The sequence below is a fragment of the Cottoperca gobio genome, chromosome 8 (assembly GCF_900634415.1).
Source record: "Cottoperca gobio chromosome 8, fCotGob3.1, whole genome shotgun sequence".
Taxonomy (NCBI): domain Eukaryota; kingdom Metazoa; phylum Chordata; class Actinopteri; order Perciformes; family Bovichtidae; genus Cottoperca; species Cottoperca gobio.
Genome location: NC_041362.1, coordinates 704,397 through 731,764, shown reverse-complemented (window position 1 = coordinate 731,764; position 27,368 = coordinate 704,397). Strand labels below are relative to the sequence as shown.

At 37.3% G+C, this 27,368-nt stretch overlaps 1 protein-coding gene across 3 annotated transcripts; it reads left to right on the top strand.

Moving 5' to 3' along the window:
• The first annotated feature begins 995 nt into the window (after positions 1-995).
• On the top strand, positions 996-26,188 carry LOC115011860 (myosin-8-like). 3 transcript variants are annotated; one of them, XM_029437106.1, is made up of 38 exons: positions 996-1,196; positions 2,556-2,699; positions 2,791-2,947; positions 3,748-3,775; positions 3,847-3,961; positions 4,072-4,164; positions 4,839-4,902; positions 4,992-5,090; positions 5,180-5,283; positions 5,935-6,073; positions 6,179-6,297; positions 9,230-9,379; positions 9,454-9,624; positions 10,230-10,536; positions 11,036-11,106; positions 11,366-11,453; positions 12,163-12,280; positions 12,362-12,485; positions 13,278-13,414; positions 14,358-14,613; positions 15,328-15,570; positions 15,668-15,844; positions 15,961-16,106; positions 16,640-16,730; positions 16,826-17,215; positions 17,283-17,409; positions 17,482-17,600; positions 17,800-17,996; positions 18,076-18,259; positions 18,333-18,498; positions 18,578-18,702; positions 19,240-19,548; positions 19,806-20,009; positions 23,967-24,092; positions 24,171-24,341; positions 24,418-24,522; positions 24,617-24,712; positions 26,045-26,188. In XM_029437106.1, exons 1-38 carry the CDS (start codon positions 996-998, stop codon positions 26,186-26,188), a joined length of 5,805 nt encoding a protein of 1,934 aa, XP_029292966.1. The 3 variants fall into 3 exon arrangements, with proteins under 3 accessions (XP_029292966.1, XP_029292967.1, XP_029292969.1); XM_029437107.1 differs by having other exon boundaries at positions 10,230-10,540; positions 11,049-11,106; XM_029437109.1 differs by having other exon boundaries at positions 1,005-1,207; positions 2,564-2,699.
• The last annotated feature ends 1,180 nt before the right edge of the window (positions 26,189-27,368 follow it).

Here is a 27,368-nt window from a genome sequence, read left to right as displayed (position 1 = left end):
AGTTGGATTGGGGCTTATGAATACGGCATTGCAATAGTCAAAACCTTGTTTTTCCTGTCATGAGTTGACATGGTTGAGAACATTCTTGCAGTAAGTTGGATTGAATAGTTTCTTCCTCGAGAGTTGTACGAACATACAATCCTGCAGTTCCTGTAACGCAACGTGTTAAAGTCTTCAGTTAGAGCCGCGATAACCTGATCAGAACCAGGAGGGGTCCTCACTCAGTCCTGAAGAAGAGCCGGGCCGGATTGGACCCTCTGGCGGGCCGGTTTTGGCCCCCGAGCCGCATGTTTGACACCCCTGGTTTAAGGGAAAGCAACACACAGACACCCAGCAGACTTTACAGACGGAGCTCGATGAATATAATAGTAAATTATGCGTCAAAAACATATTAAAAGACAAACCCCAGAGAAGCATCTCCTCTGGAATGTGCTAAATGTTGCCCGGCTGCTCCCAACACAAAACCCAAACACTCGTGTGTGTGATGAGCTCCAGTCTCCAGACAGCCAATGCCAGTATTTCAGCGATGCCCTAACAGACCTAATCTTCCCTGATCCCAGAAAATGAGACGCTCCGCATAGGGCCTGTAAGCCTGTAAGCTGTCGTCCTTAGCATTCATTGCTTTTTAATGGACAGTCTGAGGTTACAATTGAAACCGTTTAAAAGTGACACAATACAGCTAAACATAGACACTTCGAAATACAAAATGGACATACTTGACTTTTTCAAGGTGGCGTTTAAGCCAGATCTCCAAATATAGGAGAACAAAGCGCCACGAAACAGACCCGAGCGTCGCTTATAAAAGGCGTGAAAGTCTGGTTCGGGCGAGGGACGTCTGCGCGGTCCTTCTGAAACTGTTGGCGGGAAGTCTTCCGGTGTGCAGCACTCTGGTGAGTACGTCGCCACATCCAACTATTTTCATTCGGACCAACTTCTGCTCAGTTTTAATCGTGTTTTGAGTGCGTTTGTTTTTCCGGCCCATGCAGCCAGATAAAATGAGCGATGTCGAGATGGAAATATTCGGGGTGGCTGCCCCATACCTCCGCAAATCGGAGCGGGAGAGAATCGCAGCGCAAAACATGCCGTTTGATGCCAAGACAGCCATCTTTGTGCCAGAGCCGAAGCAGGAGTACGTGAAGGGGAAGATCAGAAGCCAAGACGGGTCCCAGGTCACTGTGGAGACTGAGGATGGAAAGGTGGAAATATTATATATTAATATTATTGTATTAACTATAAAGTATTCATTAATTTTCACAATTTGAACACTTTAAATGTACAGTTTGTACATCATGCTGTTGTTTTTCATGAAACACAGAAATGTTTGTATACTATCTGTATACTATCTGCATACTATCTGTATACTATCTGCACACTATCTGCATACTATCTGTATACTATCTGTATACTATCTGCATACTATCTGTATACTATCTGTATACTATCTGTATACTATCTGCACACTATCTGCATACTATCTGCATACTATCTTTATACTATCTGCATACTATCTGCATACTATCTGTATACTATCTGCACACTATCTGTATACTATCTGCACACTATCTGTATACTATCTGTATACTATCTGCACACTATCTGTATACTATCTGTATACTATCTGCACACTATCTGTATACTATCTGCACACTATCTGCATACTATCTGTATACTATCTGTATACTATCTGCACACTATCTGCATACTATATGTATACTATCTGCACACTATCTGTATACTATCTGCACACTATCTGCATACTATCTGTATACTATCTGTATACTATCTGTATACTATCTGCACACTATCTGCATACTATCTGTATACTATCTGCACACTATCTGTATACTATCTGCACACTATCTGCATACTATCTGTATACTATCTGTATACTATCTGTATACTATCTGTATACTATCTGCACACTATCTGTATACTATCTGTATACTATTTGTATACTATCTGTATACTATCTGTATACTATCTGTATACTATCTGCACACTATCTGTATACTATCTGCACACTATCTGCATACTATCTGTATACTATCTGTATACTATCTGTATACTATCTGCACACTATCTGTATACTATCTGTATACTATTTGTATACTATCTGCACACTATCTGTATACTATCTGTATACTATTTGTATACTATCTGTATACTATCTGTATACTATCTGTATACTAATGCTGGTGGAATTAGTTTTTCACAGTCTTGTCAATGAATCATTGAGTTGGATGCATTAATTGTTTCTGGGAACCAGTAATATGTCAGGTATTTGCTTCTTTGTGTAAACATTAGAAAATGTCTCAATCTGCTGCAAAATAGTTAAAAAGTATAATTTTGAAGGTTCTAGATGTAAAGCTAGATATAATAAAGTGCATTGTTATGTAATGCGGTTTTAATGGGTTTCAATGGTGACATGTTTGTCCTTAATGCTCTCAATGTTTGTAGACTTATTATAGGAGCTGAGGTGGAACTTGTAATTGAAACATTGATCATAAATTGTGACGTGATATTATTTGTATAGCTGTTTATCTTTCCCTCTCCAGGTTGTCACGGTGCACCTGGACGACCTTCGGCCCATGAACCCTCCGAAGTTTGACAAGCTGGAGGACATGGCCCTGCTGACACATCTGCACGAACCTGCCGTGCTCTTCAACCTCAAGGAGCGCTACGCCGCCTGGATGATCTACGTAACCTCAAATAATCAATAGATTCTTTAAAATGCACCTCCTGTCGTCGTCTCTTCATCGTGAGTGTGTTCGTCTTCTCGTTCTTTCACAGACCTACTCTGGGCTCTTCTGTGTGACTCTGAATCCCTATAAGTGGCTTCCTGTCTACAACCCGGAGGTGGTGGCCGGGTACCGCGGGAAGAAACGCCAGGAGGCCCCCCCCCACATCTTCTCCATCTCTGACAGCGCTTATCAGTACATGCTCACAGGTGAGGGCTCGCCGGTACACCTGCTGTGTGCCGGACTTAGGTGCTCCTGTTAACAACAACACTGTCAATTTATACTAAAGATAGAATCTCCTGAAAACATATTAATCTCTCTGTGAGTCAGAAAGGTTTTGGGATTTTTACACTTTAGAAATAATACGTATTATGCAGAACGGCCCATTTCAGAATAATATATATTAAATTATTGGATTATAATTATTGATGTGTTTATCTCTTTAATGTTGCAGCTGCAGTTGCATCTTCATTTATTAGTTAATTATATTTTTTTATATTTAACACTCATTTAAATACTCAAGTAAAGTTCCTCAAAGTTGTACTTAAGTACAGTATGTGAGGAACTTTACTCAGTTACTTTTTTTACTGACTTTAACTTTGATTGTTGCATATTTTTAGTCTTGAAAACTTTATATAATAATGTACAATTTATTATTTGAAACCGATTTTTCAGGGCGAATTCTAATAATATACCTTAACAAAAGAAATGTAAGCATAAGGACTAAAACTTTACCAAATTGTTTTACGTTTTTGACTAAAATGACTAACTTTAGTGTGGCTAAAATGAATTCACAATTTCAAAAGTTTGCTGCAAAGATGCAACATCACAGCACACAAACTGATTAAAACTACACCAAGTTTGAGTTAAATGAGACCAAAATGATAAAAGATAAATAAATAAAAAAGTTTGATTAAAAGACAAAAAACAAATAAAAACAAACACAAATTGGCAGCTCAGATCCAGCTGAAGTACACCAACGCTCACCCAGTTTATTTCCCTTTAACAGACCGAGAGAACCAGTCCATCCTGATCACGTAAGTGCCAACAATGTTAAACTTAAAGTCTTTAATGTTCTTCAATCACTAATGTCATGCTGATCCGTCAGTGGAGAATCCGGTGCAGGGAAGACGGTCAACACAAAGCGAGTCATCCAGTATTTTGCAACAATTGCATCGATCGGAGATTCAAGCAAGAAAGAGCAACTTCCCAGCAAAATGCAGGTTCAGTCCACTTCCCTCACCTTCTGTTCGATATGGAAACACGTGTCGCAACACAAGATTTAAAAACAATTTAACTAACGAATGTTTGTTCTGGTGATCGGAGTTCACAGGGGACTCTGGAGGATCAGATCATCCAGGCCAACCCGCTGCTGGAAGCTTTCGGGAACGCCAAGACTGTGAGGAACGACAACTCCTCTCGCTTTGTGAGTTCGACTTCCATGATTATGGAAGCTCGGAGTGGCCAATATTATTATTATTATTATTATTATTATTATTATTATTATTATTATTATTATTATTATTATTATTATTATTATTATTATTATTATTATTATAATATTATAATTCAAACTGAGTTTTGTGCTGGTTTATTATTTATATTTATATATACATATTATTATACATTATATATTATATATATACATATATATTATATTATATCATATTTTATATATATATATATATATTTTATTATATTTTGTAAAAATATTATATTATTTATTAATTACTATTAATGCATTAATGTGATGCAGCAGGTAAATGTGTGGCTTATCTTTCACAATATATTTTGCCAGGAATTTCTGCAAGTGGTCAATCAAATCTTATCTTTATAATAATACATCATAATTTATTTGTTGCTTATATTTTGTATTATTAATCTAAATCTGCAAAGTAACTCAAATCAAATACATGTAGTGAAGTAAAAAGTATAATATTTCCCACTGAATTGTAGTTTAAAGAAATAGAAATACTTAAGTAAGGTACAAGTACCTCAAAAGTGTAGCAGTTGAGTAAATGTACTTAGTTACTTTGCACCACTGGGTCTCAGTTTTTCTATATATGTCAAATTTTTATAAGAATTTAATAACTTTTCCAGGGAAAGTTCATCCGCATCCACTTTGGAACAAAGGGGAAGTTGGCATCAGCTGATATTGAAACGTGTAAGTGTTCTCACATCAGTGATATTTTATATTCCACTGCTATATATTTATATTTGATCTGTTTTTCTACTTATATTAATTTGATTTAGACCTTTTGGAAAAATCCAGAGTGACCTTTCAGCTGCCGGCGGAGAGGAGCTACCACATCTTCTATCAGATCTTGTCAAACAAGAAGCCGGATTTAATCAGTAAAAGACTTTCTTTAACGTGACGCAACACTTTCACTGCAGCTGCTGAGCCTGCAAACAGAAATCTGAACTTCTCGTGTTGATTTCAGAGATGATGCTGATCACCACCAACCCGTACGACTACCCTTTCATCAGCCAGGGGGAACTCACTGTGCTGAGCATCAACGACACCGAGGAGCTGATGGCCACGGATGTGAGTGGGTCAGGTGTATAGTATGTATATAATATATAATATATGCAGAAACATGCAACAAAGGCAACGTGTTGAAATCACAAAACAGGTTTTTTTATTTTCATGCACTGGTCATGTCTTCTTTCAGAATAAAAGAAAACATCCAAAACACACATTTATGTGTTTATTTTCCTTGATGTTCATACTTTGTTTTTATGATTATATATTTACTGTTAATATTATTATTGTTATTATTTTTCATTTGATTCATTTATAGTTTTCACCAACCATTTGTCAATATATTCCTTACTTTTATCATATCATTAGTATTTTTTATATATTTGCCTGTGGAGTTAAAGAGGCTTAGTCGTTAAAAATAATGTGGGGAAAAATAAATCACTAAACTCAATTTCTTATACAAAATCGCACTCAATTGAGTTTTTTTCTAAAAGGTTCCACTTGTTCCCAGGTACTTAAACCATGATAAAAAATACACCATTAAAAAATGATGAAAATGTAAGTTAAATAACTTATATTAAAGAAAAAGGGGCGGAGCTGCTTCATTCCTTTGTCTTTTATAGCCCAAAATTGTTTATAGTTTCAGAACCAGAATGCTAATTAAATGTCGTCCCAACATTACTAATCACAATGCTTCAACATCTGCGTCCTCAGAGGGCCATCGACATCCTGGGCTTCAACGCGGAAGAAAAGGTCGGCATCTACAAGCTGACTGGCGCAGTGATGCATTATGGGAACATGAAGTTCAAGCAGAAGCAGCGGGAGGAGCAGGCGGAGCCCGACGGCACAGAGGGTGAGACTTATTCAAACTAAATTAGGCTCCAGCGTGTCAGCATGACATCCTAAAACGTACACTTCTTATACAAAGTGCTTCACATGTGAGGTTTTCCTCCCCCAGTGGCCGACAAAGTGGCGTACCTCATGGGGCTGAACTCTGCCGACCTGCTGAAAGCGCTGTGTTATCCCCGAGTGAAGGTCGGGAATGAGTATGTCACCAAAGGTCAGACTCCTCAGCAGGTATGGTGTGTTTCTATATCTTGTTCAGGCTGAAAATAAATGACATTAAAACATGTTTGATTATAGGCACCAAAATTATTTATGTTAGTGTTGTACTACATTTGACGTTCTTGTTTTATTCAACTTCTACTCCTCTTAATCTCAGAGTAAATCTTACATGTTGCAGCAGGAACATGGAACACACATTAATGTAACAGGAACATGTAACACACATTAATGTAACAAGAACATGTAACACACATTAATGTAACAGGAACATGTAACACACACATTAATGTTACAGGAACATGTAACACACATTAATGTAACAGGAACACGTAACACACACATTAATGTAACAGGAACATGTAACACACATTAATGTAACAGGAACATGTAACACACACATTAATGTAACAGGAACATGTAACACACACATTAATGTAACAGGAACATGTAACACACATTAATGTAACAGGAACATGTAACACACACATTAATGTAACAGGAACATGTAACACACACATTAATGTAACAGGAACATGTAACACACATTAATGTAACAGGAACATGTAACACACACATTAATGTAACAGGAACATGTAACACACACATTAATTAGCCAGGAACATGTAACACACACATTAATGTAAGCAGGAACATGTAACACACACATTAATGTAACAGGAACATGTAACACACACATTAATGTAACAGGAACATGTAACACACACATTAATGTAACAGGAACATGTAACACACACATTAATGTAACAGGAACATGTAACACACACATTAATGTAACAGGAACATGTAACACACACATTAATGTAAGCAGGAACATGTAACACACACATTAATGTAACAGGAACATGTAACACACACATTAATGTAACAGGAACATGTAACACACACATTAATGTAACAGGAACATGTAACACACACATTAATGTAACAGGAACATGTAACACACACATTAATGTAACAGGAACATGTAACACACACATTAATGTAACAGGAACATGTAACACACACATTAATGTAACAGGAACATGTAACACACACATTAATGTAACAGGAACATGTAACACACACATTAATGTAACAGGAACATGTAACACACACATTAATGTAACAGGAACATGTAACACACACATTAATGTAACAGGAACATGTAACACACACATTAATGTAACAGGAACATGTAACACACACATTAATGTAACAGGAACATGTAACACACACATTAATGTAACAGGAACATGTAACACACACATTAATGTAACAGGAACATGTAACACACACATTAATGTAACAGGAACATGTAACACACACATTAATGTAACAGGAACATGTAACACACACATTAATGTAACAGGAACATGTAACACACACATTAATGTAACAGGAACATGTAACACACACATTAATGCAACAGGAACATGTAACACACACATTAATGTAACAGGAACATGTAACACACACATTAATGTAACAGGAACATGTAACACACACATTAATGTAACAGGAACATGTAACACACACATTAATGTAACAGGAACATGTAACACACACATTAATGTAACAGGAACATGTAACACACACATTAATGTCAACAGGAACATGTAACACACACATTAATGCAACAGGAACATGTAACACACACATTAATGTAACAGGAACATGTAACACACACATTAATGTAACAGGAACATGTAACACACACATTAATGTAACAGGAACATGTAACACACACATTAATGTAACAGGAACATGTAACACACACATTAATGTCATTAATGTAAGCAGGAACATGTAACACACACATTAATGCAACAGGAACATGTAACACACACATTAATGTAACAGGAACATGTAACACACACACATTAATGTAACAGGAACATGTAACACACACATTAATGTAACAGAAACATGTAACACACACATTAATGCAGCAGGAACATGTAACACACACATTAATGCAACAGGAACATGTAACACACACATTAATGTAACAGGAACATGTAACACACACACATTAATGTAACAGGAACATGTAACACACACATTAATGCAACAGGAACATGTAACACACACATTAATGTAACAGGAACATGTAACACACATTAATGCAACAGGAACATGTAACACATACATTAATGTAACACACACATTAATGTAACACACACATTAATGTAACACACACATTAATGTAACAGGAACATGTAACACACACATTAATGTAACATGAACATGTAACACACACATTAATGTAGCAGGAACATGTAACACACATTAATGCAGCAGGAACATGTAACACACACATTAATGCAACAGGAACATGTAACACACACATTAATGCAACAGGAACATGTAACACACACATTAATGTAACAAGAACATGTAACACACACATTAATGTAACAGGAACATATAACACACACATTAATGTAACAGGAACATGTAACACACACGTTAATGTAACAGGAACATGTAACACACACATTAATGTAACGGGAACATGTAACACACATTAATGTAACGGGAACATGTAACACACACATTAATGTAACGGGAACATGTAATACACACATTAATGTAACGGGAACATGTAACACACACATTAATGTAACGGGAACATGTAATACACACATTAATGTAACGGGAACATGTAATACACACATTAATGTAACGGGAACATGTAATACACACATTAATGTAACGGGAACATGTAATACACACATTAATGTAACGGGAACATGTAATACACACATTAATGTAACGGGAACATGTAATACACACATTAATGTAACGGGAACATGTAATACACACATTAATGTAACGGGAACATGTAATACACACATTAATGTAACGGGAACATGTAATACATACATTAATGCAGTTTTTCTGCAGTACAGGATCTGAATACTTCTCCCTCTACTGATTACAGGTGAACAACGCGATGGGCGCGCTGTCTAAAGCCGTGTACGAGAAGCTGTTCCTATGGATGGTGACGAGGATCAACCAGCAGCTCGACACCAGACTCCCAAGACAGCATTTTATCGGCGTCCTGGATATTGCAGGGTTTGAGATCTTCGAGGTAAACGGGTTCCACATAAAATAAAACTTCTGAGAAAATATCTATATTTATTTCATCAATGTTGTTTAATCCAGATGAACAGCCTGGAGCAGCTCTGTATTAACTTCACCAACGAGAAGCTGCAACAGTTTTTCAACCACCACATGTTTGTGTTGGAGCAAGAGGAATACAAGAAAGAAGGGATTGACTGGGAGTTCATTGACTTCGGTATGGACTTAGCAGCCTGCATTGAGCTCATTGAAAAGGTACTTCATGTTTTTATAAAGACAATTTTTATTTTTTCTTTCTTTTTATTTATTTATTTACTTTATTCACAGGTAAGCACAGATTCTCGTAGGAATATTAGTTTGCATTCCTCATTTTCTAAAGAATCAATAAAACAAAAATAATAATACATATAATAACCCATAGGAAGTACAATTTCTTTTTGATTGTTTAATTTTTATTGACAATTAAAAAAAAAAAAAGTTCATATATATAAATAATGTATATATACAGTATGTGTGTATATATATGTGTATATGTATAATATAATTTATATATATATTTAATAATAATAATAATAATATATATATTATATTGTTATTAATAAATATACGTATATATATATATATATATATATATATATATATATTTATTATTATTATTATTAATAATAATAACACTAATAATATAATACATACATTATTATTATATGTATGTATGTAATAATAATAATAATAATAATAATATATATATGTATTTATATATATATATACTTTATATACTGTGCTTCAAATGGTGTGAGGTCTTAATACCTAACCAATTATGCCAATTATTTTCCAACACTAATTTGCTTTCTTTCCTGCAGCCGATGGGCATTTCCTCTATTCTGGAAGAGGAGTGCATGTTTCCAAAGGCGACGGACGCCTCCTTCAAGAACAAGCTGTATGACCAACACCTGGGGAAGAACAGCATCTTCCAGAAGCCCAAGCCCTCCAAAGGAAAGGCTGAAGCCCACTTCTCCCTCGTGCACTACGCCGGCACTGTAGACTACAACATCAGCGGCTGGCTGGAGAAGAACAAAGACCCGCTCAACGACACCGTGGTGCAGCTTTACCAGAAAGCTTCCCTGAAGCTGCTCCATCAGCTCTTTGCAACATATTCCACGGCTGACGGTCAGTTCACTTTTAATCACATATTACAATCAGATTAAGTTGTGTATGCAGCAGCGGTGGAAGAAGTACTCAGATCTTCAGTGAAAGTAATAACACTACAGTGTAGAAAGATGTTACAAAAGATTCTTGAAGGACAAAAGTTAAGGATCAATAAAGTTTAAAAAATGCATAATAAACTATTTGTTGATTATATTTTTTGTATTATTAATCTGAAATCTTCAAAGTAACTTAAGATATTAAATGAATGTAGTGGAAGAAAAATAACAATATTTGCCTATTTGTATTAAATAGCATAAAAAGGAAATACTCAAAATTATACTTATGCACAGAACTGAAGTAAATATACTCCAAAGCTATGTAGTTTAATACATATTGTTTCTCTTATTAAATGTAGTAGTAAATGCTAAAAAAATAAGCTATACACAGTATGATACTAATCATAAGAGATGATAATGATATGTGTGATAATATTATTAATATTATTATTATGTTTCTGTAGTTGCGGATGGAAGTAAGAGAAGTACCAAGAAGAAAGGATCTTCTTTCCAGACGGTTTCTGCACTTTTTAGGGTAGAAATCATTAATAAAATCATCACTGAAGGAATTACATTGATGGATTTGTTTTGTGTCAGTGTGGTATGAGTTAATTATATTAATGAATGGACCAACCTCTACAACCAGATCACTGTGAAGGTACCAGAGTGTTTTTGCAAAATTCTCTATTAATTAGGATATTTTTCCATCTGTTTATGCTTATTTTGTTGTATTTTGTGTTTAGGATTAAGATGAATTTTATGTCAAGAGACAATAATCTGTTCATCTCCTGCAGGAAAACCTGAATAAACTGATGGCTAACCTCCGGTCCACACATCCACACTTTGTGAGATGCATTATCCCCAATGAAACCAAAACACCAGGTGAGAAGAAATATTTTATTCTAAATTAAAAGAAAGAAAAGATTAAAACACTCTCACACGTTTTTAATGCAAACCATATAACGAGTTACTTATTGAGCTTTATAGGCGCTATTAGATGGAGTCTATCTGTTTCCCTCTGTTTCCAGTTTATGCTAAGCTAAGCTAACAAGCTGCTGGTTCCAGCTTCATATTCACCGCACAGACATGAGAGTAGTATCGATTTCTAACTCTGGTTAAGAAAGCAAATACTTGTATTTACTAAAACTTTTCCTTTAAGACAAAATGATGTAAAAAACAGACTTAAAAGGACAGTGGGGCTTTCAAAATGGACAAACAGCAACTAACAACTATTTTCATTATTGATTAATCTGCCGATTAATGTTCTCGATTAATTGTTTGGTCTATAAAAAGTCAGAAAATATTGAAAAATGTCCCTCACAGTTTATCAAAGTCCAAAGTGATGTCATTAAATGTCTTGTTTTGTCAGCACAAAACCCAAAATATATTTATTTTACTATATATTACATATTACTATGATATAAACAGCATTTTCTTACATTTGTGCACGAAAAACTACTGAAAAAAAAAAAAAAAAAAAAAGTTGACGATTATAATTATCGTTGCAGTTAAATAAACCAAATAGTAGTTACATTAAAAAAAACTAATGTGTTGAACTATTCCTTTACCCCAAAATGTATATTCCACGTAGGCTCCATGGATCACCATCTGGTTCTTCACCAGCTGCGCTGTAACGGCGTGCTGGAAGGAATCCGGATCTGCAGAAAGGGATTCCCCAGCAGGATCCTGTACGGGGACTTCAAGCAGAGGTAACACACAACACAAGAACACACACAGGACTAAACACTGAAACCTTCTGTGCGTTTGACCCTCCACTCTCTCTGCGACAGATACCGGATCCTGAACGCCAGTGCAATCCCGGAGGGGCAGTTTATCGACAGCAAGAAGGCTTCAGAGAAACTGCTCTCCTCCATTGATGTGGACCATGCCCAGTATAGATTTGGATACACAAAGGTATGCAATCTCAAAAATATGACATTTTTTGTTTCTGTTTCTGTGTTGTTATTGTTACTTAGTATTTATTAAATCTCCAACAGTCCAGCAAATAACACTAAAACAGTAAAAACATACACTATAGCATGATATTATTAATTGACATTGGTGGAATGTAACTAAGTACTTAATCAGTTAAAAAATCCAAATCTCGTAAAATTGTGAAAGTGAAAATGTAAGGTTTTCTTTTTCCATTTTATGCAACTTTATACTTTAACTCCATTAAATTCTGTTCTGTATTACTGAGGCAATATGGGGCATGAAAGAAAGTTGAGAATCAAACCAGAGATACAAATATTTAAATCCCTCCAGTTTCTCGAATGGTGTCCCATTTAAGAAATTAATTGACCAAGAATGGAGTCAGATTTAGCCAAACAACATACTATAAGAATTCTTCTTATTCAGTAGAAGTTTTTTAAAAGTGTTTTAGGTTTTGAGCTGCATCAAAATCAACCTGTAATGTACACTGAATGTGTGAGAAGCTCGGAAGAATAAATCACAGTATCATCTGCATATGGTTGAATAGGACAAGGCAGAAATTTGGAGATCATTCATAAAAATGCAGAACAACAACAGCCCTAAAGATGAACCTTGAGTGACCTTAACTAAGATTTTGAATGCAGGACATCGACTTTCTACACTCTGATATTGTTACTTTTACTTAAAAGATCTGAGTACTTCTTTTAAAATGCGAAATAAAAACAATCTTCCCTGTCCCTAATACTTTTCCATACGCATCTTCCCAACATGCAGGTGTTTTTCAAAGCCGGCCTGCTGGGTCTCCTGGAGGAGATGAGGGATGAACGGCTGGCTGTGCTGATGACTCGAATCCAGGCTGTTTCCAGAGGATACGTCACGAGGCTGCGGCTCAAGGAGATGATGAAGAAAAGGTCTTTCAGTTTTTTTCATATTTATGTGACTTTAGTTTAATTAAATCTTGTTGCATTTCTAGTGCAGGGAAACATGAGGAATAACTAAGATTATAGGAAACCTTACAGTAATAAAGCATACTTTATATTCTAACTTGTGTCTCATATTTATTTAATTTAATCGTTAAAGTTACAATATTAAAGATCTCTGCGTTGTGCTCTTTGGCGACACCTCTGGCGATTAGCGGTAATTGCAGGTGTTTTTTTGGGTCATACTTTTGCAAGGCAACGCCAATAATAACTCTGGTTTTTCCTCGCTGACGGTCGCTTTGTTTTGACTGTTTGCCTTTTTCTGAACGTCAAATTTGTTTATTTTTCTTTCGATCCTACCTTGTTTTTGAAGTTTTATTAGTCATCGCTCCTCTCTTTGTTTATTTGGCTAAAGTAACTGTTTACTCACAACGCTAGCAGAGACCAAAAGAACAGTTCGGTCCAGATTGAAATATCTCAACAACTGGATTGCCATGAAATGTTCTTCAAACATTCATGATCCTTTCAGAATGAATGCCACTGACTTTGGTGATAATATTTATTTTTCTCTAGCGCCACCAGCAGGCCAAATTTTATTTTATCTAAGACTTTATTTTTACCAAATTCGTGCAAATCTAATAAAATTCCCATCATCCTCAGCTGTACTTTGTGTTTAGTGTTAATTTGAAAATGTTGGCATGATAACATGCTAAGCTAAGATGGAGAACATGGCAATCATTATATCTGCTTAACATGTTAGCCTTCTGACTGTGAGCATGTTAGCACGTAGCTAAAATCTTCTCTGCATTCCGGCATTGTGTGCAGTGACAAAGTTTTAAATAAGAAATTGAAAGCCTGAGAAATGTCATTCAGTTGAATCCTGTAAACAGGTTGTTATAAAAAGAATTCATTGTTTTGCTTATTCCCTCCATAGAGAGTCCATTTTCATCATCCAGTACAACATCCGTTCCTTCATGAATGTGAAGAACTGGCCTTGGATGAAGCTCTTCTTCAAGATAAAGCCTCTGTTGCGAAGCGCAGAGGCCGAGAAGGAGATGCAGAACATGAAAGAGGCGTTCTTGCGACTCACAGAGGAGTTTGCAAAGTCGGAGGCCAGGAGGAAGGAGCTGGAGGAGAAAATGGTCATGCTCGTCCAGCAGAAGAACGACCTTTACCTTCAAATCCAAGCAGTACGTAAACAAAGTGGTTTGTATTGATAAAGAGATCGGAGATACACCGCTTTTGTCTTTTAGCTACTTAATCAATAGGAAGATAAGAGGAAGTGTCATTGATCCCTGCAGGGAAATTGGACACGACAGGAGCAAAATTCAACAAAGTAAAAGATTATAGATAGGAACAGAGCAGACGGAGGTATTAAACTAAATGCAAATAACGATGATAACACATATTAGAGGGAGAAAGATAAATAATTATTAAGACACACAAATTAATTAAACGTTTTCTTCTTTTTAAATGAAACACCCAGGATGCAGATTCAATTATTCAAGTTGAGCAATTAATATTAAAATATAAAAGATTCAAATTCATTTTCTAGTGACACATATTTCTGCCTGTAGATGCCCAATACAAACATATACACAACAAACAAACAAAAAAAGGTTTAAAAAATATATATAAATAAACTTTATAAAATTAATCCAGATACATGTAATGCATAAAGCAATTGTTCCAATTAATTCCTTCTGGGATAATGAAGTTAATAAAATCAATATATATATATATATATATATATATATATATATATATATATATATATATATATATATATATATATATATATATGTAACATATATCTAATTATATGGAACTATTAATACGTAGTCAATAATGAAGTTGTTATAACATGACGTGTTACACTACACCGTTGTGCCCCTGCTCTTCAGGAGAGGGAGAACCTGTGCGATGCTGAGGAGAGGTGCGAAGGCTTGATAAAGAGCAAAATCCACCTGGAGGCCAAAGCCAAAGAGTTCTCCGAGAGGATGGAGGAGGAAGAGGAGATCAACGCCGAAATCACCGCGAAGAGGAGGAAGCTGGAGGACGAGTGTACGGAGCTCAAGAGAGACATCGACGACCTGGAACTAACCATCGCTAAAGTGGAGAAGGAGAAATACGCCACAGAGAACAAGGTGCCTCTGATGATGCTTTCTAACCCTGAGAGACCTTTTTTAGGAGGGCACAGGAGATCTTTAGTACATTAACTTGCATGAAATGCTTCTCTCCTAGGTGAAGAACTTGGTAGAGGAGCTCACTACTCTTGAGGAAAAACTGCTGAAATCTTCAAAGGAGATCCGAGCTTTGCAGGAGGTGCACCAGCAGACGTTAGACGACCTCCAGACAGAGGAGGACAAAGTGAACTCTCTGATGAAGACCAAAATCAAGCTGGAGCAACAGGTGGATGACGTAAGTCTGGACCAAGTATTGTATCGTCACGGTAGTTTGATCAGAATAAGTTTGTGTGAGATATGTGTGTATAGTTTGCATCATTTCCCTGGTTTGGTTTCCTTGTTCTCCTGCAGCTGGAGGGCTCACTGGAGCAGGAGAAGAAGACGAACGCAGACTTGGAGAGATCCAGAAGGAAACTGGAGGGGGATCTGAAGCTGTCTCAGGAAACCACCATGGACTTGGAGAATGAAAGGCAGCAAATGGAGGAAAGACTGAAAAAGTAAGTTGTTGTGTAATGATTTACAGAAACACAAAGTGTTATATGTCTGTACGTTCAATGTGCAGCCAGTTAGCTTAGCTTAGCACAACGACTGGAAACGGGGGAAACAGCTAGCCTGGTTCTGTCAAATGTGGCTGCCACAGATTTTCAATACATGATTATCGTGGCCCAAATAACTTACGATAACGATATTATTGCAATATCTATAAATAAAATTCGGAAAATAAACAAATAAGATGTAAAACGTTAATTTGTGAGTTTTCGAGGCGTTATTGGGCGGATTCTGTTAGTTTTGGACGGAGCCATGCTAGCTGTTTCACCCTGTGTCCACTCATTGTGCTAAGCTAAGCTAACCGGCTGCTAACTCCAGCTACATAAAAGAATCAGAATATTTCCCAAAATGTTAGACTATACCTTTGAACTTTTGGAGAAAAAGACATTAAAACATTTGTTTTTTACAAACATTTTTAGAAGTTTAATTTGAAAAAATCTGAAGAAATGTTTTCTGCGCTGAACAAATGAAATATTTTCAGAAAGGACTTTGAAATCAGCAGCCTGCAGTGCAAAATCGATGTTGAGCAAGTCCTTAACACTCAACTACAAAAGAAGATTAAAGAGCTTCAGGTGAGATTTATAACAGTAGAAGACGTGTTTCAATACATTTTCTTTATTATCCGAAGAACCCAAAAGTTTCACAAATGAATACGACTTCACTGCAGGCTCGCACTGAAGAGCTGGAGGAGGAAATTGAGTCCGAGCGCTCGTTCCGAGCCAAAGTGGAGAAGCAGAGGTGCGATCTGTCCCGGGAGTTGGAGGAGATCAGCGAGAGGCTGGACGAGGCCGGAGGAGCCACTGCCACTCAGGCCGAGATGAACAAGAAGCGCGATGTCGAGTTTCAGAGGCTGCGGCGCGACCTGGAAGAGTCCACCCTGCAGCACGAATCCATCGCCGCAACTCTGCGAAAGAAGCAGGCCGACAGCGTGGCCGAACTCAGCGACCAGATAGAAAACCTGCAGAAAGTCAAGCAGAAACTGGAGAAGGAGAAAAGTGAGCTGATGATGGAGATCGACGACATGGCGAGCAACACGGAGAGCGTCCTGAAAAGCAAGGTATAAGGTCTGCAGAGGAAACGTCTTCTCATCTTTTGCTCGAGATAACTGATGTTAAATGTTTCAGGCTAATCTGGAGAAACTGTGCAGGAGCCTTGAAGACCAGATGAATGAGTACAAAACTAAAGCGGACGAAGCCCAGAGGTCTCTGAGTGATTACACGACACTCAATGTTCGTCAGCAAACAGAAAACGGTACGTTTCCAAGAGAAACTATTAAAAAAGGTCGGAGAGATGGAGAGATTTACAGTAAATTTGTGTCCTCAGGTGAGCTCACGCGTCTGCTGGAGGAGAAAGAGATAACACTGTCGCAGCTGAGCAGAGTCAAATCTGTCGGGAGTCAACAAATCGAAGAGTTGAAGAGACTTTTGGACGAAGAAATTAAGGTTTGAAGACACAATTAAGGATTTCCTTTTTACTGCCCTGCAATCTTCTTCTTCTTTGCTTTTGTTGGTGCAATGACTAACCAGTGGCAGGGTCAAAACAAAACTCATTTTTATCTCCACTGAGATCCTTTAACTACATCTTCATGTCTCGCTAAAGCAGTTTGAACTCAGGATGTTGTTCGTGTTCTTGCTTTTTCAGACTAAAAGCACGCTGGCTCACAGTTTGCAATCATGTCGTCACGACTGCGAGCTGCTGAGAGAGCAGTACGAGGAGGAGCAGGAGGCCAAAGCCGAGCTGCAGCGCTGCCTGTCCAAAGCCAACAGCGAGGTGTCTCAGTGGAGAACCAAGTACGAGACCGACGCCATCCAACGCACCGAGGAGCTCGAGGAGGCAAAGTAAGAACCGTGCAGTGTGTGAGTCACTGCTGATGGCGTTTCCCTTCCCACTTTAACACGAGTTATGTCGGGTTTAAAGGAAGCGGCTGGCCCAGCGGCTGCAGGAGTCCGAGGAAATGACGGAGGCAGCAAATGTCAAATGTGCTTCTTTGGAGAAAACAAAGTACAGGCTGCAGGCCGAGGTGGAGGATCTTATGGTCGAGCTGGAACGGTCAAACGCAGCCAATGCAGCGTTGGACAAGAAACAGAGGAACTTCGACAAGGTTAACTCCTTTCTTCCTCTTCTGTCGTGTGTTTGTTGAGGATTGATTAACAAGCTGCTTCCTTCTCTTTCAGGTTCTGCTTGAATGCAAAGAGAAATACGAGGAGAGTCAGTCGGATCTGGAAGTTTCCCAGAGAGAGTCTCGAGCGCTCAGCACAGAACTTTTCAAGCTAAAAAACTTGTATGAAGAAGCTCTGGATCATCTGGAGACCATGAGAAGAGAGAATAAAAACCTTCAGCGTAAGAGTTCCTGCTGGAACAATCATCCATCTGCCAGTTGTTTGTTCTCGACCCACAAAGTTTTTCTTTACATTTTCAGAGGAGATTACGGAAATCACGGAGCAAGTGGGACAATCTTCTAAAATTCTCCATGAGCTGGAGAAAGCTGCAAAGCAAGCTGAGCAGGAGAAGAGAGACACCCAGGCAGCTCTCGAGGAGGTCGAGGTTTGTACTGGGCACAACTTTGTGGTCATTTTGTGTCTCTTTGTGGTCATTATGTGTCTCTTTGTGATTGTTTTATGTCTTTTGTGGTCATTATGTGTCTCTTTGTGGTCATTTTGTGTCTCTTTGTGGTCATTATGTGTCTCTTTGTGGTCATTATGTGTCTCTTTGTGATTGTTTTATGTCTTTGTGATCATTATGTGTCTCTTTGTGGTCATTTTGTGTCTCTTTGTGGTCATTATGTGTCTCTTTGTGGTCATTATGTGTCTCTTTGTGGTCATTTTGTGTCTCTTTGTGGTCATTTTGTGTCTCTTTGTGGTCATTTTGTGTCTCTTTGTGGTCATTGTGTGTGTCTTTGTGGTCATTGTGTGTGTCTTTGTGGTCATTTTGTGTCCCTCTGTGGTCATTTTGTGTCTCTTTGTGGTAAGGCCCCGGACACTTTGGGCCCCTGGTCCTGTGCCCAGTCGGTCCTTGATTGACATTATCCTGCCATTGTCATTAAAATAACCACAAGCTCGAGTGTTTTTCTTCACTCTGTAGTCGTCCCTGGAACACGAAGAGGCCAAAATCCTGCACCTTCAACTGGAGCTGAATCAGATCAAGTCAGAAGTGGACAGAAAGGTGTCGGAGAAAGACGAAGAGATCGACCAGCTCAAGAGGAATCACCAGAGGACCGTGGACACTCTGCAGAGCACGCTGGACGCCGAGACGCACAGCAGAAACGATGCCATCCGGACGAAGAAGAAGATGGAGGGAGATCTGAACGAGATGGAGATCCAGCTGGGTCACGCCAACCGCCAGGCGGCCGAGTCCACCAAACAGCTGAGGAACCTGCAGGCTCAGCTGAAGGTTTGTCAATGCGTGTTTGTAAGATGAGACACTACGGGCAAAAACATAGTTTAATTTGCATTATTTATTTAATTTATTTAATTACATAACGCCTAATTTGCATATTTAAACATGTCAGAAAACTTGTGATATAAAAGATAATTGTGTTAATGTGAGTAATGATGTGGGGAAGTTTCATGCTGATATCTGTTAGTTACATTTTTTAAGCTTCTCAGCTGTAGCGTCTTGTTGCTGCAAGCCTTTGCTTTCTCTCGCAGGACGTCCAGGTCCATCTGGATGAAGCGCTCCTCTGTCAGGAGGACTTTAAGGAACAGCTCGCTATCACAGAGCGCCGCAACAACCTGATGATGTCCGAGAACGAGGAGATCCGGGCGGCGCTGGAGCAATCTGAGAGAAGTCGCAAGCTGGCCGAGCAGGAAGTGATCGAAGTCAGTGAGAGGATTCAGCTGCTGCACTCCCAGGTGAGGACACGATATATACAGTGATGCAGGAGGACAGGAAATAATGTTTGTGATGAAGTCTCCTTTATGAGAAGATTCTCCTTTAGATAAACAAAGTCTTTAAAAAGCCTCACACACATTAATGTAACAGGAACATGTAACACACACATTAATGCAGCAGGAACATGTAACACACACATTAATGTAACAGGAACATGTAACACACACACATTAATGCAACAGGAACATGTAACACACACATTAATGTAACAGGAACATGTAACACACACAATAATGCAACAGGAACATGTAACACACACATTAATGTAACAGGAACATGTAACACACACATTACTGTAACAGGAACATGTAACACACACACATTAATGCAACAGGAACATGTAACACACACATTAATGTAACAGGAACATGTAACACACACATTAATGTGACAGGAACATGTAACACACACATTAATGCAACAGGAACATGTAACACACACATTAATGTAACAGGAACATGTAACACACACACATTAATGTAACAGGAACATGTAACACACACAATAATGCAACAGGAACATGTAACACACACATTAATGTAACAGGAACATTAATGTAACAGGAACATGTAATACACACATTAATGTAACAGGAACATGTAACACACACATTAATGTAACAGGAACATGTAACACACACATTAATGCAGCAGGAACATGTAACACACACATTAATGTAACAGGAACATGTAACACACATTAATGTAACAGGAACATGTAACACACACATTAATGTAACAGGAACATGTAACACACACATTAATGTAACAGGAACATGTAACACACACATTAATGTAACAGGAACATGTAACACACACATTAATGTAACAGGAACATGTAACACACACATTAATGTAACACACACATTAATGTAACAGGAACATGTAACACACACATTAATGTAACAGGAACATGTAACACACACATTAATGCAACAGGAACATGTAACACACATTAATGTAACAGGAACATGTAACACACACATTAATGTAACAGGAACATGTAACACACACATTAATGCAACAGGAACATGTAACACACACATTAATGTAACAGGAACATGTAATACACACATTAATGCAACAGGAACATGTAACACACACATTAATGTAGCAGGAACATGTAACACACACATTAATGTAACAGGAACATGTAACACACACATTAATGTAACAGGAACATGTAACACACACATTAATGTAACAGGAACATGTAACACACACATTAATGCAACAGGAACATGTAACACACACATTAATGTAACAGAAACATGTAACACACACATTAATGTAGCAGGAACATGTAACACACACATTAATGCAGCAGGAACATGTAACACACACATTAATGTAACACACACATTAATGTAACAGGAACATGTAACACACACATTAATGTAACAGGAACATGTAACACACACATTAATGCAACAGGAACATGTAACACACACATTAATGTAACAGGAACATGTAACACACACATTAATGTAACAGGAACATGTAACACACACATTAATGTAACAGGAACATGTAACACACACATTAATGTAACAGGAACATGTAACACACACATTAATGCAACAGGAACATGTAACACACACATTAATGTAACAGGAACATGTAACACACACATTAATGTAACAGGAACTTGTAACACACACATTAATGTAACAGGAACATGTAACACACACATTAATGTAACAGAAACATGTAACACACACATTAATGTAACAGAAACATGTAACACACACATCAATGTAACAGGAACATGTAACACACACATTAATGTAACAGAAACATGTAACACACACATCAATGTAACAGGAACATGTAACACACACATTAATGCAGCAGGAACATGTAACACACACATTAATGTAACAGGAACATGTAACACACACATTAATGTAACAGGAACATGTAACACACACATTAATGTAACAGGAACATGTAACACACACATCAATGTAACAGGAACATGTAACACACACATTAATGCAGCAGGAACATGTAACACACACATTAATGTAACAGGAACATGTAACACACACATTAATGTAACAGGAACATGTAACACACACATTAATGTAACAGGAACATGTAACACACACATTAATGTAACAGGAACATGTAACACACACATTAATGTAACAGGAACATGTAACACACACATTAATGCAACAGGAACATGTAACACACATTAATGTAACAGGAAACATGTAACACACACATTAATGTAACAGGAACATGTAACACACACATTAATGTAACAGGAACATGAAAAACACACATTAATGTAACAGGAACATGTAACACACACATTAATGTAACAGGAACATGTAACACACACATTAATGTAACAGGAACATGTAACACACACATTAATGTAACAGGAACATGTAACACACACATTAATGCAGCAGGAACATGTAACACACACATTAATGCAGCAGGAACATGTAACACACACATTAATGTAACAGGAACATGTAACACACACATTAATGTAACAGGAACATGTAACACACACATTAATGTAACAGGAACATGTAACACACACATTAATGTAGCAGGAACATGTAACACACACATTAATGTAGCAGGAACATCAGATATAATTTAAAACATTGACTGCACAACCAGTACTTTTACACTTTTAAAAAGTGTCACAAGTGAAATTATGGATCCTTTTCTCTCATAAAAGTCAGATTTAGTTATAGAAAGCATTTAAACACAAACACTGAACTCGATGCATTTAAAATGCAATTAAGTAAGTAAAACAATAAAACTATAACCGACAAAGTTCAAACTAAAATAGCAGATAAGAACTTATTACGTCTCTGACAACAGGATATGATGCAATCACAAAAATAGTTTGCCAATAAAATCCTGATAATAAGTGATCAGCATGGCCTGATGCCTTTTCTCATTATTAATTCATTATAGTATTTCACTGAGCCGACAATAGGCCACTACACTAACATTGTTTATTGATCTGTTATTTATGTAAGTCTACAAAGAGTGTTCTGATTACCTGTGGACATTTATTAAGTTGATGCAGTTTTCTATATTTAGAATAAGTGCACTACAGACGGACGATGCAGACAGTAACCATGTTAAATACATTTAAGTAAGAATTGTGTGTCTCCATCCGTCCATCCATCGTTGACCTCTTATCCGGGGTCGGGTCACGGGGGCAGCAGCTCCAGTAAGGAACCCCAATCTTCCCTTCTCCGGGCCACATCCTCCAGCTCCGACTGGGGGATCCTGAGGCGTTCCCAGTGAGGAGATATAATCTCTCCGCCGAGTCCTGGGTCTTCCCCGGGGTCTCCTCCCAGCTGGACGTGCCTGGAACACCTCCCTAGAGAGGTGGCCAGGTGGCTCCTTACTAGAACCACCTCAACTGTCTCCTTTCAACTCAAAGGAGCAGCGGCTCTACTCCGAGTCTCTCCTGATGGCTGAGCTTCTCACCCTCTCTCTAAGGGAGACGCCACCCGTCTGAGAAAACACATTTCGGCCGCTTGTACCCGTGATCTCGTTCTTTCATTCATGTCCCAGCCTTCATGACCATAGGTGAGGGTAGGAACGAAGATCGCCCGGTGTAATGAGATTGTTTGTCTCTTATTATTATTGTTATTATTATTAATTTGTTGTATTTTATCAGAAAACAAAAAAAACAATATATCGCCGTTATATATCAGCCTGCACTAACCAAGACATTACTTGACTTAAATTTGGATTATTATACTTTTTCTTTCTGTATTACAGGAAACTTTGACCAAACTGAGGTTAAAGGTTCCCACAGAACAGTCTTGCTACTAAACCGACCTTCTGTCATTACATCAATATGTGTCCGTCCATCCCAAACACTCACAGTTTGAATGAATGTTTCATATTTACATGTTTTTTCCGGATCAGAACTCCAGCCTCCTGAACACTAAGAAGAAGATGGATTCTGATTTAGCTCAGCTGCAGTCAGAAATGGAAGACTCTGTGCAGGAGGCGAGGAACGCCGACGAGAAGGCCAAAAAAGCCATCATGGATGTGAGTCTGTTTTTATCCTATAGAGTCATTTCAATGAGGTTGTTCGGATCAAATCTAACAGCTCCTCTTTGCATACAGGCCGCCATGATGACGGAGGATCTGAAGAAGGAGCAGGACACCAGCGCTCACCTAGAGAGGATGAAGAAGAACCTGGAGGTGACGGTGAAAGACCTGCAGCAGCGTCTGGATGAAGCCGAGCAGCTGGCTCTGAAGGGAGGGAAGAAAGAGCTTCAGAAGCTGGAAGCCCGGGTATGAATCAGACTGTTCTGTGGAGATACAAACAAATACAATGGAAAAGTGATTTCAAAATAATCGTATCTTTAAGGTGCGTGAGCTGGAAAGTGAATTGGACTCAGAACAGAAACGCAGCAGCGAGGCCATGAAGGGTGTTCGGAAACATGAGAGGAAAATTAAAGAGCTCACTTATCAGGTAAATGGGACATCCTGTTAGTTTCACGAGATGAGATTTGAATGCTTTGCAAATGCAAATGTATAACAAAGGAGTAACAGCTGGAATGTTTTAGGGTGAGGAGGAGAAGAAGAACGTCACAAGGCTTCAGGATCTAGTCAACAAACTGCAGCTGAAAGTGAAAGCATATAAACGGCAGTGTGAGGAGGCGGTGAGTAGAAACACACGCTTCATGTGTAGTCAGTACTTTAACTACATTTACTACACAATCAGTACTTTAAGTACTTTAACTACATTTACTGCACAATCAGTACTTTAACTACATTTACTGCACAATCAGTACTTTTACTTTAAGTACTTTAACTACATTTACTGCACAATCAGTACTTTTACTTTAAGTACTTTAACTACATTTACTACACAATCAGTACTTTTACTTTAAGTACTTTAACTACATTTACTGCACAATCAGTACTTTACTTTAAGTACTTTAACTACATTTACTGCACAATCAGTACTTTTACTTTAAGTACTTTAACTACATTTACTACACAATCAGTACTTTTACTTTAAGTACTTTAACTACATTTACTGCACAATCAGTACTTTACTTTAAGTACTTTAACTACATTTACTACACAATCAGTACTTTACTTTAAGTACTTTAACTACATTTACTACACAATCAGTACTTTACTTTAAGTACTTTAACTACATTTACTACACAATCAGTACTTTTACTTTAAGTACTTTAACTACATTTACTGCTCAATCAGTACTTTACTTTAAGTACTTTAACTACATTTACTGCACAATCAGTACTTTTACTTTAAGTACTTTAACTACATTTACTGCACAATCAGTACTTTACTTTAAGTACTTTAACTACATTTACTACACAATCAGTACTTTACTTTAAGTACTTTAACTACATTTACTACACAATCAGTACTTTACTTTAAGTACTTTAACTACATTTACTACACAATCAGTACTTTACTTTAAGTACTTTAACTACATTTACTACACAATCAGTACTTTACTTTAAGTACTTTAACTACATTTACTACACAATCAGTACTTTACTTTAAGTACTTTAACTACATTTACTGCACAATCAGTACTTTTACTTTAAGTACTTTAACTACATTTACTGCACAATCAGTACTTTACTTTAAGTACTTTAACTACATTTACTACACAATCAGTACTTTACTTTAAGTACTTTAACTACATTTACTACACAATCAGTACTTTACTTTAAGTACTTTAACTACATTTACTACACAATCAGTACTTTACTTTAAGTACTTTAACTACATTTACTACACAATCAGTACTTTACTTTAAGTACTTTAACTACATTTACTACACAATCAGTACTTTACTTTAAGTACTTTAACTACAGTTACTACACAATCAGTACTTTACTTTAAGTACTTTAACTACATTTACTACGCAATCAGTACTTTTACTTTGACTACATGTTACTGCACAATTTTACTTTAAGTACTTTCTTATATTGTTTTCTGTGACTCTTCAGGAGGAACAAACCAGCATCCGTTTGGCTAAAGCGCGGAAGGTGCAACATGAACTGGAGGAAGCGGAGGAACGAGCCGACTCGGCAGAATCCCAGTTGAATAAATTGCGAGCAAAGAGCCGCGATGTTGTCGGTAAAGGGGAATAGAATTGTCCCCCGAGCACGTAGTAAACAGAAAATAATATGTGTGTGGCATTATGCAAACAAACATTTAAAGGGTTGAAATTCTGAAAATGTATTAATACTCAGTAGTTTGAATCAGAGCTTATGTTGATTTAAATATATATTAATATATAATTTTATGGCAGTTTTGTAATTTGGACAGTAACCTACAGTATAAAGGAACACTTACTTACTTCATTTAAATCACCAGATTTGGAGATACGTGGTTTTCTTTAGACAGGAAGTGAGATTTTGAGGCAGTTTGGGTAAAAATGTAATAAACTAACCTTCCAGTGAGCTAAAATGTCGTATAAGCAGCTGATGTGATAAGCTAAAGACCATCATATTATTACATTAAAGAGGCAGTTGCATTATGGGAAATGTAGGATCCCGTGTTTTTGGATGTTGCCCCATACTCAGCACTAATAGTACTAATTAATTTTGCAGGTAATTTAGTCATAAACCAAATTATTGGACAAATTAAAAATTAGATTTCATGAAAATCTATCCAAAATCTATCCAATAGTTAGCGAGACATTGCACTCAAATCCAAAAGTGTCAAACTCATGGAGGCGCTAGAGGAAAAGTCAGAGAATCACCACAGTTGTAGGATTCATGCTCTGGGGAACATGAATATCTGTATAAACTTTCATACCAATGCATCCAATAGTTGTTGATATATTTCAGTAAGTGGTGGACCGACCGTCTCATTAGACGTTGTCTCTGTCTGTGTAATGATAGACTCACGAGTCGGAGTTGTTAAATCAGAAAATGCAAAACAATGTTTCTTGCATATATCCCCAGTCTGTGTTGTTAAGCCCTGGATCAGTCAGGACCGAGCAAAGTAAACAGAGACAGCTCAACATGCTCCAGGAATAGTGTCGACTCTGCAGTTATTTACGCACTGACCTGAACTAAAACCTCATTCTTATCCACAAAGAATGCCTTTCTGAAAGTCTTTGCGCCTGTTATGATATGAATAATTAACACCATCACATAATAACATCTTTAATCAATGAAAGATGCACTGACGGTAACAAAAAAATAATCTAATTTTTGATTGTAAAAGGGTCAAGAATGGAAAAACAATTATCTTTCCTTTGAAGTATTTCTTCCTTATACAAAAATGAGTATCGCCATTAGTTTTGTCTTGCGATACAAATAC

What these genes read in the sequence shown, in the direction of transcription:
- LOC115011860 (XM_029437106.1), top strand. Translation starts at nt 996, where the DNA reads ATGAGCGATGTCGAGATGGAAATATTCGGGGTGGCTGCCCCATACCTC. An exon ending in ACGCCGCCTGGATGATCTAC is followed by an intron (nt 2,700 to 2,790) that starts GTAACCTCAAAT and finishes GTTCTTTCACAG; the next exon opens with ACCTACTCTGGGCTCTTCTG. An exon ending in ATCAGCTGATATTGAAACGT is followed by an intron (nt 4,903 to 4,991) that starts GTAAGTGTTCTC and finishes AATTTGATTTAG; the next exon opens with ACCTTTTGGAAAAATCCAGA.